Genomic DNA, 15813 nt, shown 5'->3' with positions numbered 1-15813 from the left:
CGGACCGGGTTTGGCTTATGGCCCAAATTCCTTCTTTTTTTTTTTTCCACTCCAACATGCCACAGACTTCATTCAGTGTGGCCCCTGTGTTTCGCAGGGTGGGTGGGCAAGCAAAAGTGTGTGTGTGTGTGTGTGAGAGGGAAAGCACCCCCCCATCCACACACACACACACACGTCTCCTCACATGGCTGATTCTTTGAGTCTGAAAACACCAGAATATTTTAGTCTGTTCTCACAATCACCTCATGTGATTTCACCGTAGTGTGTTAGTCAGTTTCTCCTTAAGAATGTGTAGAATAACTTCTCAGGTCACCCTTCAATCAGACCTAGCATGACTTTTGCTGGAACTGAACTGTTAGTTTTACCCTAGTTTACACCCTCAAATTTAGTGGATGTGTGGGGGGAGGGTAGATCAGGGAAGAACGCTTGAGATGATAAAGGATATTCGTTTTTTTAGAGAAGGGGGGAGGGGGTACTTGATTCCATGACGCATTGCAATTTTATTGTGTCAATTCATGTCGACTGAAATCGATAAAAAAAATATATAAAAAAAAATATTTTAATTTATGTTTGTATTTAAGGTGGAAATATTCTGCACTTCCTCTGTAATCCTGCAGGTGGTGTGATCTAAACTATTCACTAAGTGGCAGGCAATTATTTGCTGTTAGTTGAAAATTCTAACTAAATAAAAAAAAAAAAAAAAATATATATATATATATATATATATATATATATATATATATATCCTGATAGTGACAGAGTTCACATTTACATTACATTTGGGCCCTTATCCAGAGTGACTTACGTTTTATTTGATCTCATCAGGTACAGGTTAAGGGCCTTGCTCAAGGGCCCAACAGTGGGGTTTAAACCTGGGAGCTTCCAAACCGTAGGCTAATGCCTTAACTACTAAGCTACCCCCGATGCTGTTTTGTCTGGTTAAGTGGTCCGGGTTCCATTTCCACCTCGGGTCTGTGTGCATGAAGTTTGCATGTTCATGTGTATGTGTGTGTGCGATCCTGCGATGAATTGGCACGTTGTCCAGGGTGTCCCCGGTTTGCGCCCTTCCAGGCCCCCCCGAGCCCCCCCGAGCCCCTATATACAGGATAAAGTGGTATAGACGATAAGTGAGTGGGTGATACTGACAGAATGGCAATACGAATCCAATCTGTACAGATCTTTTCTACATCCCTTTCTCTTTGCAACAGAATTAAATCTTGTTAAGCCTGCTATGTAGATCAGGAAATGATGCATAAGGAACTATGCACAAAACATAGACTCAGGATTGATTGGATATAATCGATAGAAGTACGTGGACAAGTGTTCATGAAGCATACATGAACATGATGAACATCCCATTCCCCTTTGCTGTTATAATCGTCAGTTTTCGGCAAAGCTTTGTCTAGACTTTGGTTTTTGATCACGTGGATGTGTGTTCATTCATCCACAAGAGCATCAGTGAGGTCAGGCTCTGATGATGGATGTGGAGGCCTGGTGCTTTCACATTCATCCTAAATGTTTTCAGTGTGATTGAGGTCAGGGCTCGGTGAGAGACACTCTCACACACTCTCCCGCTGTAACCTTGGCAACCCTTGTCTTTATGAAAGGTCATTCATAGAAAGCAGCGTCATGCCAGAACCAGTTTGGCTCCTTTCATTTCAGTGAAGGGAAAATGTTTGGATATGGGTATGATGGTCACATGTTCTGAGAACTTTTAGCTGTGTATTTCAGATTGGGGAATAATGGAGGGGATGATCATCTGGAATGAAGGGTATGTTGATAAAGGGGGTGTTGATTAGGGAATGATGTGGGGGCAGGGTGGGGTTTAATGCTGTTAGAAAATGATGTTGGGGAAGTGGAGAGTATGAGAGTAGATCAAGGATTGATACAGGGGATGTTTATTATGGAACGATGCTGGGGTAGATCTGGCATTGATGCACGACATGTTAATTAGGGAATACTGATGGGTCAGATTGGAGAATAATGCAAGGGATGTTGATCAGGGAATTACGTGGAGGGAGTAGATCAGGGTTTGATGAAGGGGATGTTGATCAGGGAATACGGGTTAGACTGGGGATTAATGCAGGGTTTGTTGATTCGGGAAGGATGTGAAGGGAAATAGATCAGGGATTGATGCGAGGGATGTTGATCAAGGGTTAAGGCTGGAGTGTACAGGTATATTAGGGGAAAAAAACAACGTATACTTCTTTTCGCTTTCTTGAAATCGACAACTAACCTTGCTATAATTGGCGTGTTTCCCGTTTGTGTCCTCAGGTGCTCCGAGTGCTGTGAATTCCTGACCAACTGGTACTATGAGCGTGAGGGAAATCTCTACTGTGGAAAACACTACTGGGAGAAATTCGGAGAGCTGTGTCATGGCTGCTCATTGCTAATGACCGGACCCGCTATGGTAAGAGAAATCTGGATGTTCTCACGTTTTGATCACGTGATGTTTATTTTGTGGCCATCACTTTGGAACAGTGTTTCTCTCCGGTCGCATGTCATTTCATCGATTACAAGGGATGAAATAGATTTTTGGTGTTTGCTGCAAATACCGTCCTTATTCCAGAGATAATAGGACGTCACTGTTGTCATTTAAGCCTTCGTGTAGGTAATAAGCAAGAGGAGATGACAGCTTCATTGAGTTGATTTAGTCAAGTTTTAGCTGGTTTTAGAGGTGACTGATCCTCTCTCGATAGATGGACTGTATTTGGACGTCTCTGCTTATCCTCACTAATCCTTAGCGGGGTTTTGAAAATGCTTTTCTTATGACCTGCATGAGGGATTAGTTCACTCCTGCTCATCCTCCTGTTTTCATTGGGGATCTCTTTTGCTGTTTGTCCTAGCATTCTATTTTTTTTACATTATGATTATATTGCTTTTATTTCATTCATTATACTTTTCTTTAAGTGTTGCCATAGTTCGTTGTTGTTGTTTCCTATTATTATACAGTATGTCAGTATTTATCATGAACGCTTGTGTGTGTATGTCCTGTGTGTATAGGCTCTGTTGCTATGACGATGCAGAAGTCTGCCATTGTTGTGTTAGGTGCTTCCTGTAACATTCCTCTAACTGGGCTCCTTTTAACAGGCTCACCAATGTGCACGACACTTAAACCAATGCAGGAAATGATAACGTACGCGATAATGCACGTGATGTAAAAGTCGCAGCACCTGGTAGAAGAAAGAAAGTCTGCGTCGCAAAAAGTTTGGCTTCATCCACCCTGGACAGGGCATTCATTATAGTATAGTAATTACACAGTCGTAGTATGTAGTCATGGCTCCTGAGCTCTCCAAAGCGCAGGCAGGGGGCAAACCGTTCGCCAACATAAAATCATTTAGCGTGTTGATTTAGCTCTGTTCCGTATCGTTGTTTAGATTTTCCTCCCGTCTCTCAGGCTCTGTGACGCGTATTATGAACGCTTAAATGAAAACAGGCCAGAACAACAGCTCCTATCCTCCTCTTGTGTGTGTGTGTGTGTGTGTGTGTGTGTGTTTTAACCCTGCTAGTACAGGCTTCCATTTTAAAGCAGTTCGTTTACATCTACCTGTAAATTCCGCCCCGGGTCTAGAACTGCCCCTTTCGCCGCTGGCAGATCAGCGCTAGAAGGAATCAAGGACACGAAAACCTCACCAGTGTTTGTTTTCCAGGCTTAGACCATGAGCTCATTCCCTACGCTCTGGTTGAACGCGATCCGAAGGCTGGAATGGTCTCAGCGTGTCTTTGCTTTGTCATCATGCCTCTGGAATGTGCATGGGCTTTCAATGGACTGCTTTGTAATCATAACACAAATGTTAGCCCTAACCCAAAAATCCCGAATAAGCGCAATGTTCATGAGCAGCACCGTGACACACGCAGACAAGGCAGCGGTCACACAAACATTTTTCACTGAGCCAGAGTGGTGAAAGCACATCAAGGGAAGCGGAGAGGGGGGGGGTACATGCATAATAAGGCTCTTCTGTACAGGCCTGCATTGAAATGGCAATTTATTTCTTTTTTAAGGTGTAAAAACATGAATTTGTCCCTTTAGACGGAGGAAAAGACTGTGTACCTGCTGCTCACAGTAACACTGTTTTGTTCATGTAGGTGCTTGTCTGTGTGTGTGTGTGTGTTCATGTGGAAAGGAGTCGTCATGGTGGCAACGCCACACCATAGAGGGACAGCAATTTGTCAATGAATTCCAATTTTCATCCGTCTGTTTTTACAAGTCCCTGTGTACGCCGTTACTCTGGAAACTATAAGGGTATTAGAACTTGGCGCGTCAATATAGAGTATCAGGACGAAGAAATCCACAGGCACCGCGGTATAAATATATAACTATCGTTCTAATAATACTCCAAAGTTCGAAATTAATCTTCAGAACCCAGCCAAGCTCTTATTTACGGGAACAGCACTTTCTCCCACTCATCAGTCATTCTTTCTTTAATCTACGGGTCTAAAAAGGAGGGAGGGAGGAGCTGCTGCAGCGCAGTGCTGGGAAATCCACACTCTCTCACACACACACACACACACAGTCACTGTTACGAATCCTATAGGAATGAAAGGGTCTGAGACGTCGTACATAATCAGAGTCATAGTATCAGCTGCGTCTAAATCAGTGTGTCTCAATCAGTACCGGTGTATAATCACATCTCCAGATGCTCTTGTCTTGTGTTCTTCGGGACGTTCAAATATCTCAGCAGGACCAGGATCTAGTTTTCGGTTTTAAGAGACAGAAAGCCGAAACAGCTCCATTTCAGAGAGACTGACTGATGGATGACTCTAATCATCTGGGCTAATCTGGTTTTTGTGGTTTTGAATAAATCAAATCTCAGAGCGGGTTTTGGCCCGGGACATCGCACGCTCCTTTCATGTCCATCCAGATGGATAAAGATACCAAAAGTTACACGCGAGAATGTCAGACGGGCCCTTGTGCAATAAAAATAGCATCTTCTTTTTATTACCTGTGATAGAATCTTGTTATTGCGCTCAACAGATACAGCAGGTAATAGTTCGCCGTTTGGAGAGACACTATGATTTCATCCCGCTGAGCGTTCCGGAGCGTGTGCGGTCGACGCGCGTGCACGTGTGAGCAGTAAACATACCGCTAGCTGTCAGTCTGGCCTTAAGCCCTTATGAATCCGGGTTACTGTTATTGACAGAAGAAAGGCAGAATAGCAGCGTGCGTGTGTCTCGTTTCCTGTGTATAGTATCAGGTATTCGTTTTCCTGTCTTCTACCCGGGGTGTGTGTGTGTGTGTGTGTGTGTGTGTGTGTATATATGTGTATGTGTGTGTCCCAGACATGCGTGCGTGAGATTATTCCCGGGGCAAACATGAATAAACAGGCGTGTTCCTTTTGTCTGCACATCCTTTTCCTTTCCATAAAACTTGCAGAGACTATAGGTAGCATGTCGTGGCCGTCTATTAAAGGTCTTAAAGGATGAACGCTCAGCCTGTTTGTCAGTGTTCGCCGTAGAGCCGTACGACGTGCCTCATTTTTACGAGTCCTTTGGGTGTTCCTGAGCGATGAAGGAAGTATTTTAAACAAATTAATGCAGACAAAAGTGTTTGAGACAGTAATAAAATAATAATAATAATAATAAAACACATGTAAATTGGGGTTATAGGAAAGTAATTAATGAAGGAGGACGTGCTGTGGTAAATGTATGTATTTTTTTTTTTTTTGTGATTAACTTGAATTTGAAGTTACTTTTCTCAAGTGTTGGCTTTTTGTTCTACATTGACATGTGACGTTACAGGACGTTCTGTTATTGCGTCTGTTTGTTTGTGTGTATATATGAATTTCCTCCCTTCTGGATTTTTGCCTTGAGAATTGAAATATTGCAAGAAATTTGTATCGGCATATGAAGGACCCAAACCCAGTGCTAGCTAAGTCGCGCGGACGTCCGCTTAAAACTTGTTTGCTTCAACCGCGAATTGGTTTTTGTTTTGCATTTTGTGCAAGATTTAGTGAAGATATAGCACCATGGTTCCCAAGAATGTTGGGCAAGGACGATAGCGAGAAGAAAAAACAAGTCACTTTCAGTTCCGTTTAAAAAGCAGCCAATGCCAAGAGCAATCATACATTAAGGTTAAGTGAGGTTTAATGTCTGTCTATTTATTTCATATTTTACTTCATTTACATGTCTTTTTTTTATGTTTTTGATTTGTTTTTATGTGAAAAGATAATTATAATTATAGTGTTACAACCCAACATATTAAGCCCGGTATCATGTAAGTAGATTCCCCTTGTGCCACCAAAATGGCACATGACTCCACAAGACCTCCAGAGGAGCGCTGTGGTGTCTGGCACTGGGACGTTAGCAGCGGATCCTTTGGGTGCTCTGGGTTGCAGGGTGTGTCCACCATGGATCAGACTTGTTTATCCAACACATTCCATGGATACTCAGTCAGATTGAGTTCTGGGGAATTTTGCAACCAGATCAACAACCTTGAACTCTTTGCCAGCTAAGCCCCATACATAGCAGGCTGTGATGCGTTGGGTGTTCTGATACCTTTCTATCATGGCCAACATGCACAACATACATTGGATTTTTTGAGGGTTCGGACTGGACGGGCCTCCCCTTTGCTCCCCACAGGCATAAGTGAACATGATCCTGTCACCAGTTTACTGGCATATAACTGATAATCAGTGTTATTTAATTTACCTTGTGGTGGTATTAATGTTGTGGCTGATCACTATATGTGTGTATATAATAGCTGTGAACAGGTGTCCTCCTTTATCAGGGTGGGCAGACTACTTCTTTAAATGTTAATTAAATGTTTCGTTATAGAAAATGTCAAACGGTCAAGATCATGATTAGACTTTTTTCATGTTAAATACCAGCATTAAATAAATATTAGTAGATTACTTAAGATTATGAAGATTTTTTTTTACCGTAAATGTCCCTTTGAGTGAGCTGTTAGAAACTGTATAGAATAGAAACCATAAAAATCTTTGTATATGCATAATATAATTTCTTTAATGCATAATTCTTTTAATGCACAAGATTTTATGCATTAATAGGAAACTGTAAGTGAATTACAGCTGATGCTACTGTCTGAGCAGCTGTTAAGGATAATTAATCAACATCTAAATTTGAACACTTAAGATTTCCAATTAAAAGTTGTATGAAAAGAATTTGTTGTCATTGGACTGAACTGAATATTGAGGATTTTGGGTTTAAATAAAGAAAAACTTTCAGCTAAAGGAACAATAAAACAACAAGGGAAGAGTGATAATGCTGATAATACGCTGCGTGTGTGTGTGTGTGTGTGTGTGTGTGTGTGTGGGATAGAGGCAGGGAGGATCTGATTGCATCACTGACAGCAGGCAGGTTCAGACACAAGCAGGTGAGAGCGGTAAAAATACAATCAGTCTCGCGTGCGGAAAACAACCTCAAACCACCGAGGACGTGACAGCGACAGGGCGGCGTGTAACGCGCGGGAGCCGTAGAGGGTGTACCAGGAATCTAAAGCTGTTTTCCTGCTGTGAAATGACACTGATCAGACCCTGGGCTGTGTTTCTCAGGTGGCCGGAGAGTACAAGTATCACCCCGAGTGTTTCGTGTGCCTGAGGTGTAGGGTGGTGATCGAGGAGCGGGATACGTACGCCCTGGTGGAGCGCTTCAAACTCTACTGGTGAGAAAACGCTGATCTCTACAAACATTATCTCTGTCTCTGTTTACGCCTTTATCTCATATTGGTAATCAAACTGTTCTGGGTTTCCCCAGCTGAAAAAAATCTGTGTGTGCACTTTAACAGGAAAATAATCAACAACGGGTGAAGTGGTGAAATGTATTTCGAAATGAAGTTTCCACCCTTAAATTGATTGATTTCCCATAAAAGCATGCCTTGTCATGTTTAACAAAAGAAATAACTGAATTTGTTGAACTGCAAGAAGAATTAAAAAATAAGACATGATTTACTCTTTTTTTTTTTCTTTTCTTTTTTTTATAATGCTGTGAAATATCCATTAAAACATCTCAGTGCCTGTAATAATTGTCATTGTAATCAGCTTGTCTTGAATTTACTAAGTCAGGAAAAAAATAAGGCTTGTTACTATGAAGTGTGGAAAAACTTAACATTGCACACACATTGAGTTGTATTCAGCCAAGAGCAATAATAATAATAATAATAAATAAAATCCTAAAACTGAAATACAAGGGTGTCCAAATCAAACCAGGACTTTTGATTGCGCGGAAAAACGTCCTTTATGTATAATCCCATGCTACACTGCACTAATGCACTTATCTCATTTTTTCACTAGTGCTTGGATATTATTAAGGTAGAAATTTTACATGGGACACCGGAGCTTCATGTCTGAATCACTGGCCTCCCAGGAACTCCTTTAATGGTCTAATGCCATTCTTTCAATCCTTTAATGCATTTCACTACATTTCGTACTGTGTATGTTTGTGTATGTGACAAATAAAATTTGAATTTGAAATTTGAATTTGAATGTGGAAATCACATTTGAGCGAGGTCAGATTTGTCCCGGTTTGACTTGAACGCCCCATGACTGATTTGCACCTTCTGACCGAGCAGATTCAAGAATTCATAAGCTCTGGTGTTAGATTAAAAAATTATAATAATTATAATATCACACTGGCCAGTGGAAGGTCAATATGTCAATTCTTCGACTTATTGATAATTTCAAGCCCCAGTTCTTAGAAGTTGCCACTGTCGGGCTCCTCAAGCAAGGCTGACTCTGTGCTCTGACCCAAGCTTCGTATCAAAAGCTGGGATATGCAAAGAATAAAGAATTTTACTGAGCGGTAATGTGTATGTGGCAAATACAGTTTTAGTTTAAACATTTTAGTCAATCAACAGCAAGATTTTCCAAAACGATTCAGTGTTTAAGAAGGACAATGAAGTAAATAGGATAAACATGGCTAAATCCATTATGGCTTAATCCAATCATCTGTTGTTACTGTGAGTAAGAGTGGAGTCAGGCAGCGTTCTTCTATCTAAATCTGTTTGTGTTTGCGTAGCGGTAAATGCTATAAGCAGGAGATCCTGGCACCGATGTTGGAAAGGCGCTGCACGGCAGACTCGTCTCCAGACACGCTGCCTCACACAGTCACGCTGGTGTCCATGCCGGCGGCTGCTAACGGGAAACGAGGCTTCAGCGTCAGCGTGCTCCGGGACTGCAGCAGCACTACGGCCAGCGTGCACGTCAAAGAGTGAGTGAAGACCTGAGGAACATCCACGCCCGCATGTTTAATCATGTTAGAAGGCGACAATTCGATAAGTTTTAGGGTCTAGTACAAACCCAGCGTCTACTTCTTGAAGTTTGTCTGTGCTATCTATATGTGTAAAACTAATCCAATTGTTTGGTGTTGCTATTAATTTGTCCTGGAGTTTTCTTGCTTTTGATTCAGTTTTTTTTTTTTTTCTGAGTGAGTTCTTATCCAGTCAATCACTATAGGAGTCAATAGCCCCAGCACTGTTTTGGCTCTTTCCATAGACACACACTAGTAAACACTCTGAGTAATATATTGCGTAAAAGTAATTATTGTTTTTGTGGTCATGCTCAAGAATATTTTTGAACTTTTACCAACAATCCTAGTTCAGCAACACGCTTGAACAACTGCTAGTGGGATAGTCACGGTGCTGTTGTGGTAGTAAATGACAGACTTGCCAAGCCAGTCCTGGTGGCTTTAATTAATTAGTTAGTCAGAGCTCTCACACTGATGTATGTGGGTGCATTTAAAGACATTGCTCCAATCATAGGGTACGAGGGATGCTGATCAGCCCAGAGGTTCGAAACGCCATCCATGTCGGAGACCGCATCCTGGAGATCAACGGGCTTCCAGTAGGAACGCTGATGGAGGAAGAGGCAAGTGTGCATGTCGAGTTGTTTTTAGGGTACTTTGTCTTAGAATACAAACAGGAATGAGTCTCAAGGTAAAAATCAGTACCTGGGGATATTTTATGTATGATGAGCTAGGTTTACATTATAGCATTAGTGTAAAGAAAAAAAACTCTTATTGACTCCAAAAGTCTCTCCAGTTTAACTTCTCAGGAAGAATTCTTATTAGTGCCCAAGCACTGTGACGTCACAGAGACATCATGGCTGTTACATCAGCGTCAGTGCTACAATAGTGCTGACGTCATAGCATGTAAAGCGTCCTCCTGTTTTTCTACGGATTAATTTTTTCCAGCATCGGGAGCTTTTTGGGAGACTTAAACTCAAGAAGTCATGAAAATCTGCAGACAGGTTGGAATCTGCTGCCATTATGATGCCTGAGGGTTAAAATTTCGCACGAGATTTTGCTGCATAGCTCTCTAAGTTCGCTGTCCAAAAAGACGTGCGTGTACTAATTAACATGGGGACAAATTGGCCTAAGATTGTGTATAAATGAATAAAATGTACACAAAAAAATGTGGTTTTGTAAACTTAAATAGATTTAATAGTGCGTTTTTTTTATGTGAGAAAACGATTCCAAAAAAACCAAAAAAAAAAACTAATAATACGAAGCGCGATTTTACGCTTGGGGTTTTTCCGTTACGAATAGATAACCGTGACTGTCAAAAATACGACACAGACTCGCAGGCATTATGTATCGAGCAGAAGATACATCGATTTCACAAACTGCTCATGTGTTCGTAATATAGTAAGAAACTTGTATTGCAAACAACGTGAGATGAGCTATTTACCGGATTTCGTCCCGTCTCTGTTGGACTCTCCTAGTCTGCCATTTTGCCGCTTCCAAGTCAAACACTGTACGAACGCACGCGCAGTCTGAGAAATCGGTGCATTTTCTGCTCGATTCATAAATTCTGCGAGCCTGTGACGTATTTTTGACAGTCACGGTTAGTGATGGGAAGTTTGAATCATTTTTGTGACTCGGTTCTTTGAATCTCGTTTATCAAAATGAACGAATCTTTTTTTTTTTGTCATTTAGTTCATTTCGTTCTTTTGATAATAAAATAAAATGTTTCATTTTTTATAAAAAAGACCCCCAATACGTCTACATAAGAAAACTCGTTGAGAACTGCATAGCGTCTATGGGAGTCACGTGACAAAAGAACGAACGACTCGCAGTAGAATTGATGAACGAATCGCTCAATTCTGTTTCCTGTACATAACCCACAGGGGTTTTGCGATGATTTGCGCATGCGCGCCCAGTAGAAAATGAGCAGATCACTCTCCGAGACTACTCGTTCTGCTGAGTCACGTTAAAGATTCGTTCAAAAAGAACAAATCGTTCATGAATGACCCATCACTAGTCACGGTTATCGATTCGTATTCATAATGTAGAAATTATTTTGCAAAATCACGCTTTATATTATTATTATTAATATTAACAATTATTATTTTACTTTTTTTTTTCTTTTATTGGAATTGTAGTCTCACATAAGAACACGCACTATATGTTTTATGTAAGATTTGACTTGTACGAGAGTTTATAAAACCACATTTTTGTGTAGATCAGAAATTTATACCTGTGCAGACTTGTGTGATTTGTTTTATGTATTATAAAACAAATCGAATAAAACGAATATTTAAATTCTGAGCGTTGGATTTAAGTTTTTGATTGTTGTTCTAGGTCGAAGATCTCATCCACAGAACCAGTCAGACGCTGCAGCTGCTGATAGAGTATGACCCGGTCAGACAAAGACTGGACCGACTTCGCCTGGGCTCACCCAGCAATCGCCTGGGCGTTCCCGCTGCGTCACGTCTGCGTCTGTCCTCCCCGACCGACGGAGTGATCGAGAGGACAGATAATGACGAAGGGACGTTAAAGAGGAGATCTCTCAGGTTTGTCATTCAGAGTGATCTTATATTTATACTATGATGACTTTAAATTATTATATCAGAACTTTTGTATTGTTGTTCAAGTCAAACTGGGATTGGTGAATGAAATCGTAAAAGAGATTGACATTTACAGTACGGTGACAAAACTCGCTAAGCTGCATTAAAACATGAACGGTGCAGATAGTACTCGGATAAGTGCATTAGTGAAGCAGGGGATTATATAAAGAAATAAAGGGAGTTTTCAATCTTATAACTGCGTTGTTATTCTGCACAAATCAAAAGTCACGGTTTGACTTGAACACCACTCATATTCAATACAATGCATTTAAGGATTATTCTAATTATTAAATCATTACTGCTGTAGTGTTTTAACAGAATGGTCTCCTGTATTCCAGGCGCAGTAACAGTACCTGTAAGTCCCCAGGGCCCTGTTCTCCTAAGGAGCACCCGTTTCTGTCACGGGACATCAGCCGCTCCGAATCACTTCGGGCCTCCTCTAGTTGCTCACATCGCATTTTCCGACCATGCGACCTCATCCACGGAGAGGTGCTCGGCAAGGGCTTCTTCGGCCAGGCCATCAAGGTCCGTCCGCACTTTATTTTACACTGCCGGGGTTTCCATAAAAAAAATTTCCATTGCAGGCAATATAATGATCCTCTTTAAACCAAAAAAAGTTAGGGGCATGGCATTATTTTGTCGCCATGTCTTTAAGTGGTTATTTGTTATGCTGTAAAGGAAGAAAAAAATGGTACCAGATTCCCGTCATCTGGTTCATTGTTCTTGGTTTGATAGAATAGGTGTTAGCGGTACAGCTCAGTTGTGGTGGTGTGTGGTTTCCTGAATGTGTTTAACGTCTCAGGATTTTATCATTGTGTTTTTGTCCTGCACTCTTTTTTTTTTAATGGAATTTTACTATTTAAGGAATTCCATTGTTGGAATTCCATTACAAATAATTGTAGTTATATGTCATTTGTTTAAATAGGCATACAGTGCCCAGCAAAAGTATTCATACCCCTTGAACTTTTCCACGTTTTGTCACGTTACAACCACAAATGTAAATGTATTTTATTGGGATCTTATGTAACAGACCAATACAAAGTGGCACATAATTGTAAAGCGGAAAATGATGAATAAAAATCTAAAAGGTGCGAGGGGCATTTGTATTCAGCCCCCTATTCCGATACCCCTAACCAAAATCTAGTGGAATGCAGTTGCATTTAGAAGTCGACTAATTAGTAAATAGAGTCCACCAGTGTGAAATTTTATTTCAATAAGAATACAGTTGTTCTGTGAAGCCCTCAGAGGTTTATTAGAGAACATAACCGAACAAACAGCGTCATGAAGCTCAACAGGTCAGTCATAAAGTTGTGAAGTTTAAAGCAGACTTAGGTTATAAAAAATATATATATATATCCCAAGCTTTGAACATTTCACGGAGCACTGTTTAATCCATCAATAATCCACCTTACCTTGCAAACCTACCAAGACATGGCCGTCACCACGTCACCACCTGACACGCCAGGCAAGGAAAGCATTAATCACACTTCACGATCATGTCCCGCTTTGTGTTGGTCTATCACATGAAATCCCAATAAAATATATTTCCATTTGTGGTTGTAATGTAACAATGTGAAAAAGTCCAAAATTAGGTATACCAGGATGCATTTGAGCAAATTCTCAAATGTTCCTTATGTTTTGTTGATTTTCTTATAAAACTTTTTTGAACAGGTCACCCATAAGGCCACAGGAGAAGTGATGGTCATGAAAGAGCTGATCCGGTGCGATGAAGAGACGCAGAAAACCTTCCTAAAAGAGGTGAAGTTCTGTCCTTCACCACACAGCATTTCATAATACAGTGGTTTAGGATAAGATCTGTCTTGATGAATTTCATTTCCTCATTTTTTATTGCTTTGGTTTTCTTCAAGGTCGCGAAGCGTAAAGCTTATTAATGATAAAAATGTTTTTCTTTTTTTTAATCTAGGTCAAAGTGATGAGAAGTTTGGATCATCCTAACGTCCTGAAGTTCATCGGCGTGCTGTATAAAGACAAGCGGCTCAACCTAATCACGGAGTTCATCGAGGGTGGAACCTTGAAGGACTTCATTAGAGATGTGGTATGTTCCGATGGATTATTCTCTCTCTCTCTCTCTCTCTCTCTCTCTCTACACGCATTTATATTTTCCATGAGCGACTCTCGTAGTAAGTGCATAAAGCCAGGATTTTAACCAGACAGTGTCTGAGACTGGTTGTCATGTCCTGAGGTAAACTGAACAGATGGAGAGATACAGTGGTCCAGTGCACATGAACTGAAGGAACAGGGAGACAGGCACTGGGGGGGAAGGGGGGTGCATGCATTGGGAGAGAAGGGAAGGAATGCAGGGAGAGAGCGAGAGAGAGAAAGAAAGTGTTTCCAGGTGAGAGGGTTCAAAGTAAAGGTTGTTTAGCTGGCCTCCCCCTGTGATCCCTCTCGGCTGGTTTCGTCTCCGTACCAGCACATGGCCAGCAGATGATAGCCGGAGATCAGCTGCGGCACTTTGAATAAGACAGGTTGTTGTTTTTTTAAGTGCTGAAAGGAGACTGGAATAGAATAAAAGTTTTTCCCCTACATATTGCACATCGTCTCGAAGGCTGCTTTATTTAATGACATCACTGCCTCCCTATGAGCACATATGAGGATGTACCTTTCTTGTCATATACTGTAGATCCAGTTCATAAGGAATATACAGTAATTTAATGGTTGGCAGTAAAGTTATTAGTGCAACCTTGTGTATCATTGTCCGTGTCCCATGTTACTTTAGGAGTCTGTGAGGAAGCATCACATGTTTACACTGGTATTGTCTTTTCTGTCTCTCTAATTCCTTAGGACCCGTTCCCGTGGAGGCAGAGGGTTAGCTTCGCCAAGGGCATTGCTTCAGGAATGGTGCGTACCAAACTCCTTTACTTGCATGTAAAACCAGCAGCTCTTTGACATTGATAGATGCATGCATGAGCCTGACGTTTCTTACGACCGGATAAAGCTGACTGTAATTCATGAAACTGGATTCAGCCCAGCCTGCACTGGCATTTATGTGAGGACCTTGAAAGTCCTAAAAAAAAAAAGGCTTTTATGTTTTGAGCATATTATTATAAATACATCTCAGATCTGATCATGCGCGAGAGTGTTTTTTTTTTTTTTTTTAGGACAAAAACTGTATTAAAGGGAAAGTTTTTTTTTTTTTTCAAGTCTGTCTTAAATTAAAACCGTGAAGTTTGTCACCTGGAACGCGAGTCCAATGAACAGTGAGTAATTAGGATCAAATTCCACAACCAGCATCCTGTGCAACAATGCCTTTCAAAGTTTAACTGAGACGATCGAGTTGGTATCTTTCTACGTACTGTAACTAGGAACCAATTTGCACTAAATCGTGGGGATGGGAATGTCCAGATATGATACCCAGGTGCCAGTTTGATTTGTATTATTATTATAATTTTCTAAATATCCTAATTAAATCAAAAAAATTATATTTTTATAGATTTTTTTTTTTTTTTACGATTCAATTTACAAATGCATTTTTGCACGGAACGAGGGTTGTGGAATTTGACCCTGATTACTTACATTGTACAGCACTTGTGTCTCCGGTGACAAACTTCACGATCAGTTGGAACGACCACGCCCTGTTGTAATATGCACATTAATTTTAACTTAAAACAGACCTGAAAAACTCAAACTTTCACTTTAAACGGCTTCTAAGATGAAGCAATTAAGATGAACTTAAACAGACTTCAGTTTGTTAAGATCATAAACGCTGTCAGTCTCCTGCGTCTTCCCTTCACTCTTCGTCAGTTCCTTTTCCAAGGATTTTGAGGATCAGGACGCTAAATGTTGCTTTTCAGTATTTCGAGAGAGTTATAATATTGACAGCTGAGTACACCACACACTACTTTAAAGCAGTTTTTTTTTCTCCACATAGTGTGTGGTGTACTTTGGACGGATACACTTGCACAAAAGTTTCCCGAAAGGATTAAGCACATTTTAACTAAGGTTAAAAAAAAATCAGTGTACTAATAAAGATGACTTTTTAAAACACCGT

The 15813-nt window shown here is 40.7% G+C and overlaps 1 protein-coding gene across 1 annotated transcript in view; it reads left to right on the top strand.

The window, feature by feature from the left end:
- limk2 (LIM domain kinase 2) overlaps positions 1–15813 on the top strand; it is a 35341-nt gene that overhangs the window by 12467 nt on the left and 7061 nt on the right. The window contains exons 3-11 of the mRNA XM_053480885.1: positions 2275–2410; positions 7512–7621; positions 8974–9165; positions 9716–9821; positions 11536–11747; positions 12140–12326; positions 13473–13559; positions 13726–13857; positions 14607–14663. Coding sequence (XP_053336860.1) covers positions 2275–2410; positions 7512–7621; positions 8974–9165; positions 9716–9821; positions 11536–11747; positions 12140–12326; positions 13473–13559; positions 13726–13857; positions 14607–14663 — 1219 coding nt within the window. The remainder of the gene's footprint in view (positions 1–2274; positions 2411–7511; positions 7622–8973; positions 9166–9715; positions 9822–11535; positions 11748–12139; positions 12327–13472; positions 13560–13725; positions 13858–14606; positions 14664–15813) is intronic.

This window comes from Clarias gariepinus, chromosome 21 (genome assembly GCF_024256425.1).
Source record: "Clarias gariepinus isolate MV-2021 ecotype Netherlands chromosome 21, CGAR_prim_01v2, whole genome shotgun sequence".
Classification (NCBI taxonomy): Eukaryota; Metazoa; Chordata; class Actinopteri; order Siluriformes; family Clariidae; genus Clarias; species Clarias gariepinus.
Note: the sequence above shows the minus strand (reverse complement) of the source record. Positions and strands in the feature narration are given on the sequence as shown.